The sequence below is a fragment of the Mizuhopecten yessoensis genome, unplaced genomic scaffold (genome assembly GCF_002113885.1).
Source record: "Mizuhopecten yessoensis strain PY_sf001 unplaced genomic scaffold, ASM211388v2 scaffold9561, whole genome shotgun sequence".
Classification (NCBI taxonomy): Eukaryota; Metazoa; Mollusca; class Bivalvia; order Pectinida; family Pectinidae; genus Mizuhopecten; species Mizuhopecten yessoensis.
Window position 1 is genome coordinate 937,113 of NW_018408109.1, and position 26,281 is coordinate 963,393.

At 37.6% G+C, this 26,281-nt stretch overlaps 2 protein-coding genes across 2 annotated transcripts in view; both read left to right on the plus strand.

Moving 5' to 3' along the window:
* Nucleotides 1-8,571, plus strand: part of LOC110458382 (putative lipoyltransferase 2, mitochondrial) — a 15,354-nt gene extending 6,783 nt beyond the window's left edge. The window contains exons 2-3 of the mRNA XM_021510052.1: nucleotides 6,613-7,078; nucleotides 7,492-8,571. Of these exons, the coding sequence (XP_021365727.1) occupies nucleotides 6,622-7,078; nucleotides 7,492-7,796 (762 nt within the window). The 5' untranslated portion in view covers nucleotides 6,613-6,621 and the 3' untranslated portion in view covers nucleotides 7,797-8,571. The remainder of the gene's footprint in view (nucleotides 1-6,612; nucleotides 7,079-7,491) is intronic.
* Nucleotides 8,572-18,036: 9,465 nt separating this feature from the next.
* On the plus strand, nucleotides 18,037-25,509 carry LOC110458378 (ADP-ribosyl cyclase/cyclic ADP-ribose hydrolase-like). The gene is made up of 7 exons (XM_021510045.1): nucleotides 18,037-18,296; nucleotides 20,060-20,189; nucleotides 21,627-21,845; nucleotides 22,310-22,389; nucleotides 24,080-24,172; nucleotides 24,555-24,641; nucleotides 24,879-25,509. Exons 1-7 carry the CDS (start codon nucleotides 18,145-18,147, stop codon nucleotides 24,967-24,969), a joined length of 852 nt encoding a protein of 283 aa, XP_021365720.1. The 5' UTR covers nucleotides 18,037-18,144; the 3' UTR covers nucleotides 24,970-25,509.
* The last annotated feature ends 772 nt before the right edge of the window (nucleotides 25,510-26,281 follow it).

The window sequence follows — 26,281 nt, forward strand, 5'->3', positions numbered from 1 at the left end:
TGAATCATATTCAAGGTCACAAGGAGCAAATATGTTTAAAATATTTCAACAACTTGTTCTGAATAACCAAAAGGCCCAGGGTGTTGATATTTAGTCAGTAGCATATGCTGGGATCAAGGACTACTATGTTTGTTAAAGTGAATGACTTTGACTTATATTCAAGGTCACAGGGGTCAAATTTGTTTAAAATCTTTAAACAACCTCTTATGAATAACCATGGGTCCCAGGATGTTTATATTTTGCAAGTTACATCCTGAGATGAAAGGCTATACAATGTGTTCAACATAATGACTTTGTTCGACTTTCAATCACAGTGGTGAAAATATTAACAGGGTCTTTTGAATGAATTTTAATCATAAATACTGATATTATGTCTAGCTTTATTTTAGATCACTTGTAAGGTTACAAGTGTGAGTTTTATACCAGGTGAGCGATGCAGGCCCATTGGGCCTCTTGTTTACTTCATACTAATTATTTTAAACATATTCAGGTGGGTGATACAGGCCCTCTAGGCCTCATACATGTTTTAAATTCCACCCCTGTTGAGAGCAGGGCAAATATATTTTATGTCAGGACTACTGAACATTATCAATATATACCTGTTTCTATAAACAAATAGATGAGCTAAAAGTGTTTTTTTCAAAATCTGCCTGTCGGCTAGTAGTAACATGTGTGGAATTGTATAATCCAGTGTCCCTGTTAAATATATGCGCATATTGTTCAACACCAATGCAAAGGTTGTGCATAGATCAACAAGGAATACATGTAAGAACTTGATATCTCAGAAGAGCACTTACGATTTATCGATGATAAAACATCCTGTATATATCATTTAACAGACTGATGCATAGTTGGTGTGTTATCGTGCACATGGTACATGTCGATATAGAATAGCTGATCAGATTACATAAAAACACCATAGTAATCACTGTCTGTCTGTCCACAAGTTATGTTCCTGATGATAACATTGGTGTTTATCGACCGATTTACTTGAAACTTGGTCAAGATGTTCAGTTCACAAAAATACACACTTAGGTAAAAAGTCAAAGGTCAAGGTCATTAAGTTCAAAGGTCCAGGTCAAATTTTGCATCTTCTCACTGATGAACATTTTGTTATGACATGATGAAGCAAAGTTGATCAGAATTAAACAATGAGTCAACTGACCAAAGGTCAAGGTCATTGGGTCAGAGTCAAGGTCACTAAGTCAAAGGTCAAGGTCAAATTTTGTAGCTTTTCACTATTGAGCATTTTAAGACATTATGAACATTTTTTTTTTATGTAATTATGAATCAAAGTTGTTCAGAACTTAACATGGAGTCAACTGACCTAAAGACCAGGTTACTGGGTCCAAAGGTTCAAGGTCAAATTTTGTATTTTTCACTCATGAACATTTTGTTATTATATTATGAAGCAAAGTTGGTCGAAATTAAAGAATAAGTCTACTGACCAAAGATCTGGGTTAAAGGTCAAGGTCATTTGGGTCCAAAGTTTGAAGACAAAGTGGATCTCAGACTTTGACCCTGGCTCTTGATGGAGGAGATATTTAAGGTGAAATAAAACAAAATCAAAGCTAACAAATGAGTATTGCACCTGTATTTACATTTTTGTTAGCCCAGCAAAATAGAGGTGGAAGGAAACAAGACTCACATCATAGTACATGTAACATGTATATTTTGCGTCCTTGCGATTCTTTATGAAGTCCAAATGTCAAACGTCAAGCTCAGCTGTATGGGCAGATTGCTTCTTGATGATTATTGGGAGTATATTGCCACAGAACGGGGCCCTTACTGACCTGCCAATGTTCTAGTATTGTATGCTATGAATAAACCTTGACTGCCCCACATATTTTTGTTAACGAATTACAAGTTGTATAAGGTTTATGCACCATTAGGCAACAGGTATGCTATTTGCATGTATCATGACACACATGTTGTCCTACTTGCGAGATTGGGAATCCATCATTTGTTGTGAATTAAGAAACATGATTTCGGTCAAAATCCAGTAAAAATGTTAATGCTGTGTTTTGAGTAAGTATCAGACATGTGAATACATCAGTGATTTTAAGGCGAAACAAAAAGCATATTTGTTTCCTGTCACATGTCAGAAAAAAAATACAGTAAGTAGGTAGGTAAATACATTTATATTTAATTTTGAACTCAATTGGTCCGAAGGACCATTTGGACCAGGTGAACTTATAAATGTCATGGCATGTCGTTAGTCCGTCCGTCAACTTTTCCTTTAAAACGCTACTAGTCCTGAATGGCTAGGTAGATTTCGACTAAATTTGGTCTGGAGCATCCTTAGGCCAAGGGCATTCAGTTTTAGCTCACCTGGTCCGAAGTACCATGGTGAGCTTATGCCATACCGCAGCGTCTGTGCGTCTGTCAACTTTTCCTTTAAAACACTACTAGCCATGAACGACTGAGCAGATTTTGACCAAATTTCGTCAAAAGCATCCTTGGGGGAGGGGGAATAAATTTTGTGTAAGTGGTGGGTCTGGCCACCCTGGGGGCTGAGGGGCGGGGCACAATAGGGGAAACATAGCAAATTCTTTAAAATCCTTCTTCTTCTTTAGGAATGAAAGGATTTTTCCATATTTGGTCAGAAGCATCCTTGGGGAAGGGGAAACAATTTTTGTATAAATGGTTGGTCTGGCTCCCCTGGGGGCTAAGGGATGGGGCCCAATAGGGAAAATATAACAAATTCTTTAAAATCCTTCTTCTTCTGTAGGTATAAAAGGATTTGTTCCATATTTGGTCTTAAGCATCCTTGGTGAAAGGGGAACCAATTTTGTATAAACCGTGGGTCTGGCCCCCCAGGGGTCTAAGAGGCGGGGCCCAATAGGGGAAACATCGCAAATTATTCTTTAAAATCCTTCTTCTTCTGTAGGAATGAAAGGATTTGTTCCATATTTGGTCAAAAGCATCCTTGGGGGAAGGGGAAACAATTTTTGTATAAATGGTTGGTCTGGCCCCCNAAATTCTTTAAAATCCTTCTTCTTCTGTAGGAATGAAAGGATTTGTTTCATATTTGGTCAGAAGCTTCCTTGGGTGAAGGGGAACCAATTTTGTATAAACTGTGGGTCTGGCCCCTCAGGGGCCTGAGGGGCGAGGCCCAAAAGGGAAATATAGGTAAAACCTTTAAAATCCTTCTTCTACCATAGGGATTCAGGGATTTTATCCTTATTTAGTCTGGAGCATCCTTGGGTCAAGGGGACTCAATTTTGTATAATTGGTGGGTATGACCCCGCTAGGGGCATAGGGGTGGGGCTCTGTTTGAAGTTTGTTCTCGCTCTATCTCAAGTACTGGATGGATTTTTCTGAAATTTCATATGTACTTACAGCACCTACCATGGAGTGCTATATCTTTACTTCATACCAATTATTTTAAACATATTCAGGTGTGCGATACAGGCCCTCTGGGCCTCTTGTTTTATACATGGTTGTTGTGGCCCCCTTTGGGGCTGAGAAGCAGGGCCAAATAGGGGAAATAGAGGAAAAAACTTATGAAAACCTTTTTCTACCATAGGGATTAAAGGATTTTATCCCAATTTGGTCTGGAGTATCCTTAGGCCAAGGGGACTCAATTTTGTATAAACGGTGGGTGTGGCCCCTCTGGGGGCAGAGGGGCAACACCTACCTTTTGTACAAATAAAATATCAAAGTTTTTCAAAGGCTTATTTTTTAATGTATTCACCGATCAGGTGCTTTCCCTACCTGTATGTCAATTTCTACACATTCTGTCAGACATATACTGTATGTCTTTTACCATACACAGGCTTTAACAGGTGGTACAAACTTTATATAAATTTTATAATCGATGGTAGGTTTAACTTAAATCTGTACATGTGTGATCAAATGATTAATGGTTCAGTTAGATATCATTCCAACAATTTTTAGATTGAGCTCCTTTTACCTATGATGATATATCAGAGTTAATACCTCGTATGTTCACCGTTTGCCTGAATGCAAGCCTGGAAACGTCGATGCATGGAGCCTATCAGACGGTTCAAGAATGCTTGTTGGATTGCATTCCAGATCTGTACCAGCGCTGCAGGCAAATCAGCCAACATCACCGGTTGATTAGGTAATGCCCGTAATCTGCGCTTCATTTCATCCCAGACGTGTTCAATGGGCGACAGATCGGGGGATACAGCAGGCCAGGGCAACACGTCAACGTTCTGCTGGGCCAGAAAGTCCATAGCGACACGACCTGTGTGTGGCCTGGCGTTGTCCTGCTGTAGCATAATGTGACGTTGCTGCCCTTGCACGAATGGAACGATTTGGGTCCGGAGGATCTCATCACGGTAACGTAGCCCGTTCAAATTCCCGTTAACAACCACCAGAGGCGTTCTCCCGTTGGCTGTGATGCCGCCCCAAATTATAACGCTGCCTCCGCCGAAAGAACGTCGTGGAACCACACACACGTCACGGAAACGTTCTCCAACGCGACGATACAATCTGGAATGGCCGTCACTACTATCCTGGTGGACACTTATTCGTCCGTAAACAAAATACCTGCCCAATCCCGTTGAGTAAATTGCAGATGCCTTCTGCACTAGTCCAGATGTGCTACATGATGACATGGCAGAAGAACTGGACGGATTGCAAGACGTCGCGGACGGATAGCTCGTTCACACAATCGGTTCCGTACAGTTCTCGGGCTTATTGGTAGCAACCCAGGAATTGTCCGTGCAGTCAAACTTGCCGGTTGGAAGCGATTTCTCAAATGGACAAGCTGAATATGGTTGTCCTGTTGACGTGACGTCACACGTGGACGTCCCGCATGAGGTCGATCGCCGACGTGGCCAAACTGTTGATGTCGTCTCCACAAATCCTGGATTGTGTTTTGATGGACATGAAAACATGTAGAGACAACAGCTTGGCCCATACCAGCTTGAAGCATACCAATAATCCTGAGGCGGTCATTTTCATTGAGCCTCGGCATAGCATTTATCACAAATTAAAATGTTATAATGCTAATTTTGCTGTTCACTGGTCTCAACAGTGACCCAACAGTTGAAAAATAAACTTTTATTGTCGAATTGGATGGCTGGATGAGAAAAACATGCAAACTGGTCAACGCCTATAGAGAGCAAACTGCACGGCAAAAACTGTCAATGACACACGGATAGTGTGTATGTGTCGTACTCGGTCACGTGTGTGAATTTTCATGCATGTACAGTTGGTAATACATGTTCTATAACAATTTTCCGCATGCACAGTTTCTTTTTCCCGCTAGTATACATTTATCACATAATGTACTGTGTGATCCAGTGAATATACCCATGTCTTTTTTTTTGCGTATCAACCAATGAAATATGACCTATCAGCCCTGTGATTGGTTGTTACAGAGCTAGGACCAGGAACATTGAATTTGAACAAAATTTTAATTTTGACAACTTTCGGGTATAGGGTCCCAGGGGGTCTAGAAACCGTGCCAGTGCACGACTTTTGAAAGGTTGCATGTACAGGGGGTGCCAATGACAGTATTCACACCGAGTTTCATTAAGATTGAAATTGGAACTCACCCCGAGCTAGAACCAGGAACATTGAATTTGAACAAAATCTAAATTTTGACAATTTTCGGGTATACAGTCCCAGGGGGTCAGTTGTGACGTTACACCTAGGACAAGTACATGACGTCACAAACTTACGCACTGGAGTCAAAATGGTAGCTTTTTACATTTCAAGGTTTCATGAAAGTTGTTCTTTTACACGAATAAATGCCACAAATCTTGATTATGTGATAAAAAGGATCTTACACTCGTTTTCATTTCATATGAAATTTATGAAACTGGTTTCATTTTAGCTCGCCTCATGTATACAGGTATATATAGCTACAACATTGAGGAAGTGGGATTGGTGTATTACGAAATATGGGGCTTATCATTGGTAAAAAATATGGCATGTATTTACATTTACAGTTTTGTTTCATAAATCATGAGTGGCAGTTACAATTCAGATTTGATTATTTTTAATTCGTGAAACAAAATGAAACATTAAACCTTAAGGGAATTTACCTGTTAGAAAAAAAAGTGTTTTTATGTTATGTGCATGATTTATTGATTTACAGTGTTAATTACCTGTTTTTTAATAAACATTAAATTAAATGTCCGTTTTGAAACCATATGTTGCAGTGTTATTAATAAATGCATATATATATACATGTTCTAGTTTTAAGAGAATATTGCCAGCTGTTGCTGACCAACGTAGACAGTCCTGGAGTCCGACACTGTCTAGTATTGTTGGTTCAAATTATCCACCATTAATATTTTGCTCAGAATTTCCAGCTCACTGTAGCAGGAAGTTACCAGTACAAAAAGAAAGCTATTGTTAAATTGATTTAAGCTGCAGCTGCATAGGGTCTTACATCTAGGGGAAACTGTAGGGGGGGAGTAATTAGAGAAAGTTAAATGATTTGAAAGTGTTAATGGTATGACTAAAAGCAAATTAAAACAAAACTTTTCGGAAGTAGACACTGTGAATGGAAAAGGATGAAGAGTGCATGTTTAACTATAAAATAATGTTTTCAGGTTCGTCACCATGGTTTTGTTTTGAATGGAAAAAGATGAAGAGTACATGTTTTATTGTAAAAACTTCTTTTTCAGGTGTGTCGCCATGGCTGGGTCGAGACTTGTGAATGTGATCAACCTTGGACGAATGGGGTTCATGTCTGCCTACAGTGTCCAGAAGAACTTTGTGCGCCAGATGTTGGACACAGTAGCTAGTGGTCAGAGGGTTCATGGCCAGAATGTCCTTCTTCTGGTAGAACACAATCCTGTGTATACGATTGGTCTCAGGGACCACACCTATACCGACACCATAGCCAGTCAGCTCCGCACCAAGGGGGCCGAGTTCTACAAGACAGACCGCGGGGGCCTGATAACATTTCACGGCCCCGGACAGCTAGTTGTTTACCCTGTCCTAAACCTTCATGAGTTTGAACCAAGCATGCGCTGGTATGTCTCAACTCTAGAGAAAACCATGATTAAAACATGCAAACATTTTGATCTGGAGGCCACAACCACAGACAATGTAGGAGTCTGGGTCCAGGACAGGAAAATTGGGGCAATAGGTGAGTACAAATATTATTTAAAGGCAAACAGACCCTGTCTCTACTTCTGGGTACAATGGTGGCCATGCTCACTGCTGCACTGTCGTTTCAACTGTGTGCAGTCCGAGTCTCACCAGAATTTTGGTTAGAACTTCAGTGGTGCCAAAATAGTGGAGTGATGTCTGATAGGGTTAGTTATTATTGTTCTGATGACACACTGATTTTCCTTCGTTGGCTTTTCACTACAACAAAAACAACTGTGGCATCTTAATATCAGCTCTTCAGAATATTACAAATAATTGAATGAAACAGTAATGCTGGAAAAAACGGTTTCCAGTGCTTACAGTGTTTGGCACAGGTATGGGTATCCCGAAAGTGATATTTAAAAAAGACTATTGAATGACTGATAAGTAATGTTTTTTATTTGATGGCAGGTGTACACGGTAGCAGATTTGTGACGCACCACGGCATTGCCCTTAATTGTAACACAGACCTTGCTTGGTTCAAACACATTGTTCCCTGCGGTATTGAGGGCAAAGAAGTGACGTCTCTCTCCAAGGAACTTCAGCAACCTGTGCTAATAAAGGACACGATCAGTGCCTTCCTTCAGTCCTTTGAGAGAGAGTTTCAGTGTTCATTCAGTTTTGCATACATGGAGGACTCCGACTTGGATCTCATTACTAAAGAGCAGTTCGTTCCTCAGGAGAGGAAGAAAATATCTGTGCGCCCTCAGTGGTGAAGTGTGATGTGGATCAGTGTGTGATAGAATCTCTACAGAAAGACAAAAGAGCAATTCCTTTGTTGAATGGACAAAATGTTTTTAACAGACAACATGTACATGTCAAGCAAGGTGTATTCTCTAAGAAGGTCACCTCCAACAGGTGTATTTTCTAAACAGGTCACCTCCAGCAGGTGTATTTTCTAAACAGGTCACCTGAAACAGGTATATTCTCTAAACAGGTCACCTGAAACAAGTATATATTCTCTAAACAGGTCACCTTGAACAAGCGTTTTGTTCAAAACAGGTCACCTCTGGAAAGTAACAATCAGAAGTCACATTGAAATGTCAATATATCTCTGAAGTCCTGCTACAATATACATGTTAAAAGATCACACACAAGGTGACATGGTCACAGGCAGAGCATTCATTACAAGTCCAAGGAAAATCAGATAAAATACTGTGCATTTTTATCTCAGAAATTGTTATTTTTGTTAGTAGGACTGGTAGAACGGCAGATGTGACCATGTTTGTGTTGCTAGATCTTCACAAGTACCAGTAGATTAGGGGATAGAAGTGTGATTGTAACATCCCTGTTAACCCTTTCACCACTGTAGACAATAATGGAGTCAACCAGATCAATGCATGGTAGAGTTTATTAAAGTTACATAGGGTTGAAAGGGTTAAATGTGTGAGTAACCTGGTGTTATATTGAATTAAGCTGTATAATAAGGATTGCAATTAGAATTTATCTACGTATGGTAGGTACAAGTTTCAATTAAACAACATTTCAGACCGATGTTTTTTGTCTGAAATGTTTGCAAATTTTGCATTTAATTTTTTACTAATTCTGGTAAATGAATGTCAGTCTCATCAATTTGAAACCATTATTCTTCCTTTGCTACATGTGCAGGCAGTCTTCATATGAAAAGGTCAAAGGTTTCCACGAAAGCTGCAGCATGTATGTGTGTAGATGGTTTTGTATGCCTGGTTAAGTTCTGCTATAATGATCTGAGCCATTCCGTTACACGTGTAGGCGATGTCGCCTTGTTAGATTCTTAAATTCCTGTGCTGCATGTGCAATTGATGTCATACCTTAAAATTCCATAAATCCTACAGCTACCTGTAATATAGGTGGACACTGTCACTGACCAATTCTCCTCCACATTGTGACATCACCATTACCTTGTATATATAATGTTATGTAGACGAAATGTAGTCCATTATTGTTGCCACAGCTTATAACAGTGTGTAAAATCATTTGTATTGTCTGATATTTTGAAGAAAAAAATTCAACTGAAGTCTTCCCTATCGTAATTTTTTTAAATGGGACAATCTTAATACAGCTACTGGAGTTCCTAGCATTTGTTTTCACCTAAGTTTGTATAATGTCTCTTAAAATGTTTGAAAAGGTAGGTGAATTACAAGCGATTCATTTAGGGGAAACTCCAGTCTGGTAATTAAGTTTTTTTTTGTTTTTTTTTTTCAAAACAAGCATTCTACTTATGTTCTCTAAAAGGGTATTTTGGGACCTATTTGGTAAAGTTTGGCAAGTAATCGATACCAAATCATGTGTGGTAACCAACAATTTTTTTTAATAGAAATACATTGTTTACATGATTGTGTAGGATTGTATGGAAAACAAATTCACTGTTACACAGGTCACTTAGCTATGTTATTTGTGCTTGTTCATTTATGTACATATACACTCACATTACACGTTATAGCTCTAATTGTGTTGGAGTTATCTCCCTTAAGTAGTATTGATAAACATTGCATATCTAATGATAGTGAAACATTGTTATCAATAAATCTATGCTTGTGGCCCTTTCAAATTTAGGTTTGATACATTAAGTGACCCTGTCTCAAATTTACCATTCTCATAAGGTTATTTATCTATTGAATCCAAATGTATTACTTCACTGTATTTTAAGTTGTTTTTGACTCTTTAAAAAATTCCAGGTTGAGAAGGGATGTGCTATATTTTTAAAAAGTAAAAAACAAAAAGTGCTTTGATGATATATGTCTTTGATTTTGCTGTACAACAGGGAATAATGCTATATTGATGCCATTGCTCTTGTCTTTGATTTTGCTGTTCTATTTTGATGATGTCATTACTTTTTCAGTACTGTTTTGATGATGTCATTACTTTTTCAGTACTGTTTTGATGATGTCATTACTTTTACAGTACTGTTTTGATGTCATTGCTTTTACAGTACTGTTTTGATGTCATTGCTTTTACAGTGTCATTTTGGTGATATCATCATTGACTTGATGATTGCATACATTTTTTATTGGAAAAGAGGACAATGATGCATTGATAATATGCCATTGTGATGTCACCAAATTGATACATTTTGTGCTAAGCTAACCTTTTAAGTGCTGTATTTTATTGACATGTTAAAAATGTAAACACATAGGGCTAAATTCCACCTTGACCATACATTAATCTTTGACCAAAAATTTGAAAGAACTGGCTGCAAGGATGAGAATTTTATGAGGATAGTGTAAGGCCAGTGTGTGTCAAGTAGATAGATTAGTTTGTATTTCAGAGTAAAATGGTTTGTAGTGCTATTTAGTACAGTAGTGTAATGTTGAACTCACTTATATCTGAAAGTCGAAGCATTTCAACGGATGACAATCTTATAAATTCTATGCAAATGGTATGTCTCTCCAAGTTCTGGAAAATTTATATACAGTATCTCTTAAATTCAGAAGTTGCATTTCTCAAAATAAAGCAGTGTTAACACAGGTCAACTTATTATCTCCACAGTTTACACAAATTTTTCATAAAAAAAACTAAGTATTAAAATTCAATGTTAAAACTACAGGCATTCATTATGATCATAAGAACATTGAAAATACAAAAATGTTCGTAGATTATCAGACATGTCTAAAATAAAGTTGCATTTTAAATATTTACATTAATGAATCGTTATGCAAGTCAAGTTTTGAATAACCTGCCTCTCTAGTCTCAATACACTGCCCTATTTGTTAGTGGAATTCATGTATGTTGTGCGAGATAAACTGTGTCGAGGGTGGCGTTTATGAAGCAACATTGGTATTAATACATGTTTGTGATGCAGCATGTAACACATATTTTAGAACCTGATATCTGCATTTCAGATTTTTAAGTTCGAAATAACATACTGGTGAATGCTATTCCTGTATGATGGTTTGAAATAAACCATGTCAAGGGGTAACATTTATGAAGCAATGTTTGGTTTTAATGTTTGCTTGTGATATATGTAACACCTATTTGAATACATAATATATGCATTTTAGATTTTTGAATTACATACTGGTTAATGGTTTGTATGTTGGCTTGAATTAAACCATGTCCAGGACGACATTTATGAATTAAACCATGTCAAAGGCGACGTTTATGAAGCAACATGTTGGTTTGCGATGCACATGTTACACCTATTTGAATACCTGATATCTACATGTCAGATTTCAAAGTTTGAAATAACATACAGGTGAATGGATTCCTGTATGATGGTTTGAGTTAAACTGTGTCAATGGCGACAATTATGAAGCAAAATTTGGTAACACATTCATGTTTGTGATACATGCAACATCTATTTGAATAGGACCGCGGTGACCAAGTGGTAAAGCCATCTTGACATTCTGCTACCACTAGCCCTCCACCACTGGGTCGCGGGTTAGAGGCCTGCGTGGTGCAGTCACCAGGTACTGGCCGTCGGTCGGTGGTGATTCTCCGCGAACTCCGGCTTTCCTCCATCATCAAAACCTGGCACGTCCTTAAATGACCATAGCTGTTAATAGGATGTAAAACATAGACAAACGAACAAACAAAACAATCCTTTTTGAAATATATACATTATATCTGCATGCTTTTCAGAATATGAAGTAGGGGGAGGGGGGTGGGGGTAATACATTGCTACTGATGTCTGTTTCCCACTGACTTCTTTTCCTAACAGATTAAATCAAAGTTTAGGTAAAGGCCAAGTATGAGAACACCAAGGATAAGTTTGTGTCTCAGGGTTCCAAGTCACTGCCACTATTTATAAGTCAACAACACTGATAAGGGAGTATTTATGTGCTACAGACTTTTTCTAGGTAGTTCACCTGGCCTGCCGCTTGCTGTCCGTCCAGCGTCAACTTTTTACATTAAACAACTTCTTCTGAATATGGCAAGTAGCATGCTGGAATGAAGGGCTACCAAGTTGTTATAATGAATGACCTTCGTCTTTATTCAAGGTTACAGGGATAAAATATGTTGATTTTTTTTTTTATAGTAAACAAACATGCATAACAAAATTGTTACTTGACAAGCCTGTATAGGCTTTATAGGGCTACACGTGCACTGTAATACTGTGTCTTTACATATTTCGGCTGTATTCTTACTCCAGTCCTATTTGTGCTTTTAACATTGTGCTAATTTATGATTGCTCTATTTGAAATTTCTATATACTGTTTTCTATTGTATAAATTAAGTGTGCCAATACATCAATGTGCTAATCTGTTAAAATTTGTGTCTTTAAATAATCTTACAGTAATACCTCGGAGACACACTGGTGTATCTGGATATGAATTTTCGTTTATGTGGAATGGACATGCAATATATTGCAAAATGAATCCTACTTACAAGACATACTGCCAACAATCACAAATTCAATAGGTGATATCACAAGTCGGTATTAAATACCAAAATGTTGCATGATATATCATACAAATGTAAGACGCCTTTCCTGTCTTGGTGTCACAATATGGCCATTTTGTTTGATAGTATACTGTGTATGTTGACCATAGCGTGTTCGTTATCACAACAATAAAATATGTGTCAATTTCATCTTGACATTCACAACTCTACCGATTTTGACAATTGTTTTTAGCCCACCTGGCACAATGGGCCATGTGAGCTTACGCCGTACTGCGCCGTTCGTCGTCCGTCCGCCAACTTTTTCTTTTGAACGACCTTCTTCTGAAGAACTGGGAGACATAGGGTCACGACATTTGACCAGTAGGTGGATGGGATGAAGTACTATAAAGTTTATTCATTAAAATGACCTTGACCTACTTTCAAGGCCACATGGGTCAAATATGTTTAAAATTAAAACAACAATATTTTAAGGACCATAAGGACTAGAGCAATGATTCTTGGATATGTTTTGAACACCAGCAGTGCAAATCTTATTCTTATTTAAAGTAATGAGGCCAATGGTCAACTTGAAGTGTTATTCGTGGGTCAAAGGTCAACATGGGTTAAAAGCTTTAACAATCTTCTAAAGTTCCATAAGGCCCAGGATCATGATATTTGGCCAGTAGGTACCTGGGATGGAGTGCTATAAAAGTTCCTCTTTAAAATGACCTTGACCTACTTTCAAGGCCACAGGGGTCAAATATGTTGAAAATTAAAACAACACTATTTTAAGGACTAGAGCCATGATATTTGGATATGTTATGAACACCAGCATTGCAAATCTTACTCTTAATTACAGTAATGAGGTCAAATGTAAAACTTTAAGTGCTAGTCAGGGGTCGAAGGTCAACATGGGTTAAAAGCTTTCATATTCAAATTTCAAACAACAATATCTTAAGAATCATTTAAGAGATGTTAAAATGTCTTGTGTTCTAGAACTTTACCAAATTTGGTCTGAAGGTACCTATATGTCAGTTTCATGTAACAAAAGAAACAGGTGAGCGATAAAGGCCCTCTGTGCCTCTTGTTTTTCTTGTTCATGAATGAACGGTAAAACCCCCGATATAATGCCCTTCATTCCATTTACCACTTTGCTTACCGCTGCACATTTCCCTCAGTTTATATCCAAACCCTTTATAATGCCAAACGATGAGTTTTTATTGTACATGAGTTCTAGTAAAGCAGTATTTTTACGAAATCATATATAACCTGTTGAACATGGCTGATATATGTATTTCTTAAAATGCTCTCGATATAGAGATATTAAATGGAAACCACTTTCAAGGATGGAGATATAACATTTCTGTAGAAAAGCCTCGGGTTTTGCTGGCAAGATGAGAATGATTTGTGCCATGTGGTTGTTCGTCTTTTCGCTCTTTTCAAATAGGAGATTTCTGCCCAGAAAAATGAAAAGTCAGTAATTGGCTTGCATGTTTTCCGTTTTTTCGCATGTGATTTTTGGGGCGAGAAGATGAACAAACAATCATGTCTTTTCACCAGAAAGACCAATCAATGAAATGAAATGTCACCGTATTGAGGACTTGCAATATTGCATCGACATGAGGGACAGTTTCAGTATCTATGATGTAATCATCTTGAAAGGGAAGGCCTAACGAGCTGATATTGAATCTCGTTTTTGTCTCGCCGCCACTAAGTAGCAGAAGCGAGACTTAGGTGTTGCTTTTCCAGCGGCGGCGTCAACATTACGTTTTTTTGCGTTAGTTAGTTTCACTATAAGTATAAGTGCTAGACCAACCAATCTTGGACCATAGATGCATCTAGGGTAGTACATTTCAACACATACATCAAATGCTGGATGCGGTCTACCTTTCATGGTCCACTGACTTTGTCAGCATTTAAGTAAGTTTCTCTGAAACTTTTAAGTTCTAAGTACTTGGACCAACCAAACTTGACATGTGCATTTATGGTCAAAGCGGGGCACAGGCGAGACATATAAATCTGAATGGCTTGTTATATGTTCTAGTTAGTTCATACAATGGCTACAACTCATGGGGAGAAGAGCCTGCGTCACAGTCCACTGTTCTCCGACCTAGACAACTTCCTAAAGACGAAGAATGACATTCCACGAGGCAAATAGTATCCGTCACTGAATATAACGGTACAGTGATTTGGACAATTTGGATTCCAACTTTTTGGCCCCTACCCGGCATCACCGATGAGTCCTAGAAGGACGAAACAGCTGTAAGTAATTAAATTTTGACATACTGTATCTATTACCAAATGTTAAAGGTACAGCCACCTGTGTGTATGTTACGTTCATCTTTCCTTACTTTAGGTTCCGTCTTACAGAAATGTGAACGTAACACACACACAGAGGTGATTGTACAGAGGTAGATACAGTATGTTAAAAATGAATTGCCTTGTATCATACTGCTGTTTCATCCTTCAGTGATGCAAGGGGCAGAAAGTTGGAAATCCAAAGTTACCTCTAACGTGGTCATTGCATTGTTGAACGATTTTTTTCTCCACAACACAGCAATGCAAAAAGATTCAAAGAAATTGCTAGTATATAGTGATTATTTCTTAATACAGCAAAACAGCACGCTTCACCTTCGGTATATAACAGGTAATATTCAAGACTCGACCACACAGGATACAAAATAAACGCATGTTGTTGCCAGCAGAAGACGACTTGGCATGGAGAAGTTATTATCTCATATCCACATATCCTTTTTCTTCTTTAAACAGTCTCTGGTAATCCATAAAAAATAGTAATACCCTTATTTTTTATATGATTTTTCTCTCAATTTACAGTCAGAATTCAAACATCTATGGGTAATCACACGTGAAAATAGTTCACAGCCGTGGACAATGCAACAGCATTCGCAGTCCATTGGTATTTCCAGTTCTGTAATGTCTCCAGGGGTCAAGCCTTCCCAATAGCTCTGCGGATGATGATGACGGTATCTCATACTGTCCTGTAGCCCCACCACACCCGTCGGTACAAACAGCACCAAGGATACGGAACTCACATAGTTGATCTGCATTGACTACAGTTCGTAACACTTATCTCTACAATTCTAACCTACCCAAAATCTTTTCAAAAAGATAAAACCAACCATAGCCTCTTTTACTCTTCAAGTTTACCCTTGTCTTCGAAAGATGTCATTTTTGTATACGTTAATGACCTATTTTGTGTTGATGGACCGTTAAGAATCCAGTAACTATCTACATGATTCTTGCTACATTGGGACAATTCTGGGTACATGTACATCCTGGTAGTTCCCCAAAACACAGGACAGTTGATCATAGATCTGTTTAATTCATTCGACATTTAATTCATGCATCCATTTATTCTTTTACTAAGTGATATATCAGCGATGGTGACAATATTTATTCATCGGAAATCCTGGTCACGGCCCCAAACGTTACAAGTGTGTTTCAAAACACACCATTGGTACATTTCGATAAAGGATTATTGATTTAGCATAGTAGTCGCAACGATAAATTACTTAATCCCTTTCTTGGTCAAATTCGCTTCTGTGATTTGGATATTATTCCTTATTAACTTATATTTAAATTATAATCCACGCATACTTTCCGGGTCACCTAGACTTTTCTTCATTGCCATTCCATATTTCATTGTTATATCATGGTAATACACGACAAGAAACTAGATAGTTCTAGTTAACAAACATATAATTCTCTCTCGGCCCTTTCCGGCACCCTCCACTTGAAAACCATTAAATAACTTGTTTGTTTGTTTGTGTTTTACGTCCTATTAACAGCTATGGTCATTTAAGGACGTGCCAGGTTTAGATGGTGGTGGTGGAAAGCCGGAGTTCCCGGACAAAAACCACCGACCAACGGCCAATACCTGGCGACTGCCCCACGTAGGTCTTGAACCCGCGACCCAGTGGTGGAGGGCTTGTGGTAGCGGAATGTCAGACGCCTTATCCACTTGGCTCCACTCTCGCTATATCCTTAGCTCTCAATACATTCGTTGAACGAACTTGTGATTATTATGAGAAAGAGTCTTGATGTTTCAAAGGAAGAAATAAAATTTTGATACCGAAAGCAAAATGAAACAGTCCGATCACATTTCATCATGAGTAGAATTGGCAGTGAAAAACACTGTAGATGTTGATGATTTTTACAAGGACGATCAGCAGGAAAAGCTTGCGGTCATCGGGGTCGACAATAACTTTATAGATGGCATTTATTCTGGAAGAGTTTATATTACATACTAGTTTAAGAAAAAATATTTGCTGTTCCTATAAAACTTGAAAATGTCTAACGTAGTCTAGGGATTTTAACAAACATTTCCCTATTGCTGTATTTCTGCATATCTTTCGGAACACTTTTAAAATGAATTTTCTCTCTTTTGACTTTTGTACCTCTAATGAGTCCTAATTGAAGGAAATGGCTATATGGTGCATTAGATATTTACTTTGTTTGGAGTTTTTACAGCAACAAAGAAAACATTACAAGCCATTCGGATTGATATGTCTCGCCTATGCCCCGCTTTGACCATCATGCAATGCACATATCGGAGAAACTAACTCAAACGCAAAAACTTAGTTGATGGAGATGGTGACAAAGTCAATGGACCATGAAATGTAGGACAGCATCCAGCATTTTATGCATGGGTTGAGATGAACTACCTAAGATGCATCTATCACGTTTGGTTGGTCTAGCACTTACACTTTCAGTGAAACTAACACGTCATGTCGACGCCGTCGTCGGAAAGCAATACTTTAGTCTCGCTACCGTTACCTCGTGGCGGCGAGACAAATGCGAATTTTGAAAGCACCCATTTTTCTAGGGATTATTCTCCACGAACAACACATTATATGAACACAGAAGATGAAGATATTCTTCCTGCACAAGAGCTATTGAAGCATTGATTGGTTCTGCAGTGCCATTTCGATTGGTAGTGGTCGTCAACATGTACAAGCCCCAGGCAGTAAACTCTGCAATTTTGGGCAGCACATTAAACACTAGATATAACAAAATCATGTCTAATATCTGACTTGATTCACTATCGAAATCCTGACTTGTGCAAAGAGACTTATTTTCAAGTCTTCAAACTAATCATCCACGAAACCACTATATACATGCTATGACTTTTTTTCAATCCGGTTAACATAACTTGTTTACGGAAATTACTGAATGTTCCCGATTGCATCGGGTATAGTCCATTTGCCGAACTCTGTTTTTGACATGAAGTGTTCATTACGCTATGGTATTGCCTGTCCGTCAGCTTTTCTCCGGATGTCTCCGTCCTCATTTTTTTTTTTATTTGATATGAGGCGTGTTTTGATTAGTCGATTTTTGAAAGTGTTAATGCTCTTTGCTTTTCAGCATTTTCAGTCTGGTAAAGTAAATATATATATATATAATTATAGAACTAGTAAAATGATATTAAGGCTAAAATGCTGACCAACGCAGGTTCTTTATCTTCTTATTTTTGGATAGTACACATACATATATCACAATTTCAATGTTCATTTTATTGAATACCATAGTACACAACATAAATTTAGTTCTTATAATATATATTAAAATTTAACCGGCGTAATTTATATATAAACAGCACGTGGTTACGTTTTCCTGATATAAGTATATCTTACGTCTCGCGAGATAAAGGGGTGATCTTTGGTCAAGATTGCCTCATATCTCAAGCTGTAACGATAAACTGATAACTTAGTCAACAGATGAGTTATTATTCAGTGAAAAAGTATGGAGTGTTACACATTGATAGTCGCCTGTCTTCTATGCCTGTTGCCATTGGCAACCTGTGTGACACCGTCAGGAACAACACCCGGGATACAGAACATCTTCCTAGGGCGGTGTCTGGCATACCAGGAGATTATTAAACCATATCCCCAAACGTAAGTTCACAAAAATCAGAACCGTATAAAATGTATATGTCTCTGATAAAATGTAGAGTAACTAAATTATGCATCGTATGTTGCTAATAATGGCATGATGTTGATTTATTCAAAACTGCTTGGTGAAGGACCCAATTATTGTACATCATTGTACTCTCTAAACATGTCATATTGTATGTAATGTGTTAAGTTGTTGTGTACGATTTGCTACAAATAGTCCACTTATGTAACTTGAGTTGAAAGACTTGAGATAATGGAGAACTTGAACTTTAAACCACCTCCAGTGTGACGGATTATTTAAAAGGAAAATGTGTTGTCCGAACGGGAGCAAGTTATAGGCAGTTTTGTACACAAAATTAAAACCTATAGCAACCATACCTATCAGCTCAGGGTAACTGCACATTTGTCATACACTGTCAGGTCATAAAGTTCGCGAAATGTCTTGATAAATATTTTTTGAGGAATTAAATTAAATTCTTGGTTTTGTTATATATAACTGTCGTCGTTGTACTTAAATTCAAAATAAATTTTGAACGGCAAAATTTCGCAAAAAAGAGGGGAAAATGCATATATACTAAGCGGAAAATATATTATTTACAGTTTCTTTCCTCAAACAACACTTTATGAGAATAATTAACTCACGAGAGCTGTTTAACTACAATAATCGATGTTAGATGATAAAACATACCGAATAATTCGAACTCATATCTATAAATCCAGAGTTTAAAATGAACGAAGGAAACCTAAGAATGATAAGACCATGTGTAAGCGCCTTCTGCTACAACGTCGTCTGTCATGTAAAACTTGGTCAAACTCAAGTAGTGAAACAACCTCAATAGGTGACACTCAGTACAATATCGGCCTTCATATCGCACAGGGAGATACTAAAGGTCAAATCCAATTAATGTGACGTCCTCAAAGTACAATATCGGCCTTCATATCGCACAGGGAGAAACTATAGGTCAAATCCAATTAATGTGACGTCCTCAAAGTACAAAATCGGCCTTCATATCGCACAGGGAGACACTATTAGGTCAAATCCAATTAATGTGACGTCCTCAAAGTACAAAGATAGGGAGGGCGATTGTGAAAGCACACTAATAGGGGAAAGGTAGGCGCTACTTACACCAGAGCCTGTCATATATAACTTATCATTCATGTTTCTGGTCGAATACAAAAGCCGCTGTTGACACAACAATGACACAGGTAAAAAATTGAACTTTAACATAGAAATGAATTCCATTGTTTGATATTTATAAATTAAGTTTATATCGACAACCGTTACATTTCTTTATCTTTGTTAACTTGTACAAATACACAATCTTAGTAACATTATCTATAGGCCAAAATAGGCACACATATCCACAAAAACTCCTTACTTAGTATTGGATTGTAGAGTAAGCTTATCATCCGTGACATCAATCACTGCAAAACAGCGTCACGCTGTAACTATCAAGAAAGGGAAAGTTAAACCAAGTGTCATCTTTTTGTTTACAATATTGGTTATGTCTTTGTTACAACTTTTAAAAACAATTCTAATTTAAGAGCTGATTGCCAAAGGGTTGTGATTTAGATCCTAATCTGCCAGAATAAAATCTTTGTATCTTTCTATATATGGTTGTGTTATGATCACAATCTAGTTAGATTTATGTAACGAAGGAGGTGGACATCCTTTTGAATTATATATTTTTTTCATAATTTTGTCACAAAGCTTTGGACTGTCACTACATTTGGGTGATGTTTACAAATATTGCTTGTCACAGGACTGTGGATTGTAACTCGCTATGGGTGAAGTTTACGACCTCTTTTGAGGGAAAGGAGCCATGCGGATTGACGTCAAAAGACTATAGTGATTTTATCGAAACTTCACTGTCTTCACTTCCTGAAGATAAGGTAAGGATAGGAGCTTTGCTTGCTTAAGCTGTTTTGTAATGCTGTATACATCGTTATTTGTTATGTTATAAGCTTATCACTTTTCTAACTTCTAGCATCACCGATGAGCCGTATAAGGACGAAACAGCTGTATGATGCAGTGTACTAAATAATTCGTTTTTGGCATATTTTATCTATTACCAAATGTCATAAGTTAAACCGAAAGCGTGTGTTCTATGTTCATCTTTCTGGATGGCGTACATATAGACATAGACAAATACATGTACTGAATTAATGGTATCAAATGAAAAGTCTCTTCTGTCGTGTTAGATGTTCGTGCTTGTAGAAAATGAAATACTGTGAAATCAGAAACTTTCATGGGGCCCAACAAAACCGACAAAACACCATTTCGTTCATTTCGTGGGTGATCTTCATCCACTAATACATAGGTCCACGAAGTAAGAACAAGTTGGATATAAAGCAATTCTCCATTTGAGTTTGCACTCGTAATCCACGAAATCGTGGACGAAATGGTGTTTTGTCGGGAAACCCAAAAATTTGGGCCACGAAAATATCACAGTAACACAAAATTACAATCGGAACATCACGTGACAGACCAAATGCTATTTATATTGATAACACAATAAATCGACAAATACTTAAAATATATTTGTAGATAGCTGGCGACAAGGGTATTCAATGTGCACAAGGGAATTAATCATAGAAAATAAAACCATAACATGGTATTAGGAAAGATCCTCCTACATGAGCTGATAACCGCTGTTCCAAGCTTAGGACATGCACTATAAAAAACAATCCTGCGGAATGCAGCAAACGGAATGACATATCAAAGGGATCGAAAATAATGTATCTAATGAGAAAATGAATATATATAGGATAACACATGAGTTTCCATTTCATAAGATTTGTCTTAGAATTTTTCAATTTAGCGAGCCTCTAGCGAGCTTAAATGAAACATTCGTGACAATTATGACATGAATAACAAAGTACATTATATGATAAAAGTATGTATTGGAATGCAAACATCCATGTGTACGTGACAATAAAGCTTGACTAATGGCATGACATTTCTAAATACAAAAAATAAGATAATAACATACAAATTTCATACTTTATTCTATTTTGCAACTGAGAACGATTATTGGAATTTATCATTTAACGTATTGCTACAATAATTCATAAAGTCAATATGCAAGTTTGATATTATCCTATTAATATATCCATATGTTCCCGTGTTTGTGTATTAATGTATACATGATTATTGTAAAGCATTAAACCTCGTGCATCTATTATTGAAATTCTCTTTACTGTGAAGTTTAATTTACAATTCTAAGTTCTCTGTAAAGACATTCATTTTTTCTGGAAAGCCTTCGAAGATTGATTTATATTATGAAAAGGATGTATGTTACTTTTGTACAGTTGTATTCTTTCTTGCAGGCAATGTTTTGGTCAGGCACATATCGTGTTGCGCATGACTATGCAGAGTCGGGGAAACGCTTCATCACACTGGAGGACACTTTACTAGGATACATAATGAATGGTTTGGTGTGGTGTGGACAGACAGCGCCACCTGGGATAAACTATCACAGTTGTCCCTCCTTTAACGGTTGTCCGGTGGCCGCAAACACAGCATTTTGGGGAAAGGCATCGTCCCAGGTAAATGGACCCTTCTATGAAAACAAGATATGGTTAGCATAAATGTATTCAAAAAGGCCAATCGGGCCTGTTCAGCGGGTCCATTATCATCTATTTGATAACATGTTTTGTAATATGTTTGGCCTCTGCGACCTTAGAAAAAGCAACGGTATTTTTTCAAGCATAGTAGCCGGCTTTCTCGGAAAGCCGCAGACCATAATTTAGGCTTCATGGTTAACTAGAAGAAGTTGTCTAAAAACACATTGACCACACTGTACTACTTCTACTTAATGTCCTGGACAATAAACGATTTCTTTTTGATACATATTAAATATAGCTTTATTATTTATACAACATGTAGTACATATGAAATTTATTTTGAATACCATGCATATAATAAATGCATACAAAAAAACATGTCTTGAAACATGCAAACAATACCCAGTTCGTCTATAACAGAGGTTTCTACGATCATTTGTGTACAGTTTGCGTCGCGAGCCAGAGGAACGGTAACTGTTTTATTGGACGGGTCAAATCCAGCCAAACCAGCTTACAGAACGGACAGGTAGGTCATGATAATCCAGCCAGACAAGCGTGCAACATGGACAGGTGAGCCAATACTAGAACTTGAACGGACGTCCATTCTAGTAATTATATAGTCACAGTATAAAGAAAAAATATAAATTTCACTAATAGTAATGCCATTATCATATCATGTGTATCTATGTTGATGCAAATAAAGCGGAGAAAAAACATCTTCGAAATTCCAAGGGTTACTCTACTTGCGTTCCTGCACCCTGGAATATAGCACAGAAAAATTGAAGGCTCAATAGCGCCACCTTGCGGTTGAGAACCGAAGACTAGTTTGATCCTTTGATATACATCAAAAGAAATTCGCGACAGCATAACTGCAAAACTTACTTTTAAAGTCAGTCGTCGCTCCTCTGTATTCTTTGGAGGACAGGTAGCAATCTAACGACTGGTCAGGGTTTTTTAACCTGAAACCAATTAAAATGCTAAGCTCGTGCCTTCAATTTTGTCATGACATATTCAAGAACGCAAGTGAGCGGTAACCATGGAATTTCGAGGATGGGTGAGACAATGACAATGACTAAATTGCCGATCTACCAGCAGACATACAGAGAAAAATGTCAGTTATTTAGTTCACTTCTCATTCAATGCAGGAAGAATTGTTATTCAGAAATAATCGCAGAATGTAGTACGGACCATACACAGCTTATTTACACTCAACAATCTATAAGGGTCAGAAAGGTAAAATCATCCCACCAAGCCGTCAATCTGGAAAAAGACATACCAAGCATGCAACAAGTTTAGCGATTACTTAGTGATTATTATCACCAAAGTCAGCAAATATTGGTGTTATGAAATCTTCTACTTATAAGGATTATTCTCTATGACTGATAACATCCAGTGGAACATGGTAGGCGTTGACACAGCTTGTACCGTCATCACAAACACGTATTCAAAGATCTTGAGCTAGATCTACGTGCAAACTTTCATAAACAATGTCGTGGATCAGTGCTTTCTTTGTGATATGGATATCCTTACTCTGACATGTAATAAACCCTTTGACAATAATTTTGCACATCCCCCCTCCCATTGTTAATTCATGACAAAAGATAACTTTTCTATCTAAAACATTATTACCTTGTTATAATAATTATCGTCGCTGATTGTAATGCATATCCAATTATCATTCATGGTTAACACTCTCTTACGTTTTAGTTTCCCTACATTATGTCATGACATGATCGTAGGCACGCCTTCAGCTATTCTTGTAACGTACATCAAAGAAACAAAGAAGCCAGCTTGTCTCATTGACAATGTGGCGTGTATAGATCAATCAATACTGACATGACATAGTCAAGGGTTACAGAACACGTAAGGGAATTATTCTATTATTAGGTGTAGACCGTGGGCTTCTTTGTGTCTATAATTTGTAGTCTTGTACTTGTTAATATGGATCGGACAAATGCTTGTAGCAAAGCTATATTTGGTCTTATGAAGAATGTTGTGTGTCTAACGGTAATCTTCCAAGGTGATTGCCGGGGGTTTGCTGTAACCGTGATGGCCACTGTAACTTCTTTTGTATTGAGCAGTGGCACAGTTCATTATATTCACACTTCATACTCATTATAAATTAATAGTAACAAGCACTCCCCTACGTGCGTGTCTGACGTCCCTATATATAGAATTTGTACAAACGTCACACGGCTTTGTTTTGAACTTCACAGTTACTTCGCAAGGTTTGAGCTGCCGTCATTGTCCCCGGAGGAGGTTCAGATGGTGAACATTTATGTTGTTCACGCTGTCAACCAGCCATACAGGTAGTTCCTTGGCCCGTATTCGTGAAACCGTTATCAAACAAACGTTCTTGTAACTTGCTTAAATCAAGTGACAAGGTTATATAAAGTGATAATCAACATTGATTTTTTTTTTCCGCAATAAATTCTTTCGGATCATTGACAGTATGTGATTTTTTTTATACATTTATCACCGGAACAAGGAATTGGGCTTTAGCATAGAGTCCGAGTTTGACTCTAGATATTTGTTATACGGTTTATTTACGTTTACCTTCAAATGGTCCATTATTTATTTGGTCAGCTGCGGGCTCCAAGACACAATTTGAAAAAACGGGCACGCATTTGAGAAAAACGACAAGAACACCCCCAACTGACCACATTGTATGTTAATTTGTTAATTTTCCAGGGAGACATGTAACAATGGCACCCTGCCTGCCATGCAGAGGGCTGTCAAGGAGCACGGCCTGAAGTACACTTGCCAGGACAACCCGCAGTAAGTTTGGGTGGGGGCTAGTAAAACTAGTTACGACAGCATGTTTGAAAATGATACACTGAGCTGGTTTAATATTATATTTTTATCATTATTTTAAATCTATATGCATGACTGAGTGTGATTCAAACTGACAAACACTTTGTTTCCTAAACAGAAATTCTGAAGATTTTTAATGCGCTGTTGTTTTCCGTCTTAATTCAAGTTATATTTATCACGAACGTTTCGTTTCCTTTTTAGGGCTATACTTCATCTTCTGTGTGTGGACAGTCCAGGAAGCTTGATGTGTCGGATAGCACAACATGGGAATTATAGTCATATATTTGGTTGAAGTTACAATTAAATGTTTTTATTTCCCGGTGATCTTAAGCGAAAGGAAACATTTTCGGAAAAGTTCCGCAAACACTGACCTCTGACAGTTCAATCACTTATGAACTTCAACTTTTTTAATAAATAACTTTTCCTAAGGAGACATTCAGTTTGTGTCGTTGACATAGTTTCAACAGAAAGTCATGCATTACTTTATCGCATATCAAAAAATCTTCATATGCTAAAACAAACGGTTCGTTTTTACACCTATACATTTAATACGGTGTATTCTGTAATTTGATTGGTTGGTTCATTCCGTATCACAAAATCCGTAAAAAAGATTCGATTTGAATGCGAATTTCACAACAGATACATTCCAGAAAGGCAGAGCGATGATAAACATAATTTATGCAATGTTAAGAGAGTAGCGGCCCTTTCCTAACTCTTCTATTAGTATACTCAGGAAATGTAAACAGGTAAAACCAGAACAAAGGGAAATTATATATACGAATTTATTTACATAAGCAAAATTAAATAAATAACTGACAAGTATTCACACTCACTATCACTCTCACTACCTTTCTTACATCTCAAGTATACGAAGTTGACTACCAGCGTACACAGCGTCTCTGTATAACTTACCACATAGGGTTCCACGAACCTGACCATTTACAAAAAAAAAGTAAGTACAAATGCCTTGTACCAAAGCACAGATCTCCTCCAACGACAAGGTTACCAATGCCATCACTACATTGTAACCACTTTCCTTATCATCGGCTTACAGATCTTTCCTGTCGGCCTGTGTAATCACATCTTCCAACAGCTGACCTTGACCCTGGTTACTCTGTGTGAGGTTTGGTCGGCCCTAATGCTGCCTTGCTGTCGTCGTTGCTGGCTTACAGAAGGAGTCCTGGTTATCTGCCCATCATGTGATGCTTGAGAAATAAATGTATACATAGAGGATCTAACACTCGTGTCCATGTGATATTGAATTTATTACACGAGTTTATTAATTTTATATTCATAAAGACGAGTGTTAGATTCTATTTATTATATAATTCGAGAAACACCCCTACATCCATGTAAATGTTGTCATTTCGTCTCCTCTATAAAGCGAAGACTGACGAAAGGACGCATTACATGCATCATGTTTGGGCGCCACAAAAAACTGTTCCAGAGAACCTTCTCCGTGTGAGCAAACAATCATTTACGTTCCTTTTCATTAATTAATGTTTTAATAATCATCAAATCAACATTAATAATGATTTCTTTATACTGAAACCGGTCAATAGGCCTAGTGTTTACGACTACAGTAGTGACGTCACATATTTAGA

Coding starts and splice junctions, on each gene's coding strand:
- LOC110458378 (XM_021510045.1), top strand. CDS start 18,145: ATGGAGTGTTACACATTGATAGTCGCCTGTCTTCTATGCCTGTTGCCA. Junction 21,846..22,309: donor GGGGAAAGGCATCGTCCCAG/GTAAATGGACCC, acceptor ATTTGTGTACAG/TTTGCGTCGCGAGCCAGAGG. Junction 24,173..24,554: donor GCTGTCAACCAGCCATACAG/GTAGTTCCTTGG, acceptor TTAATTTTCCAG/GGAGACATGTAACAATGGCA.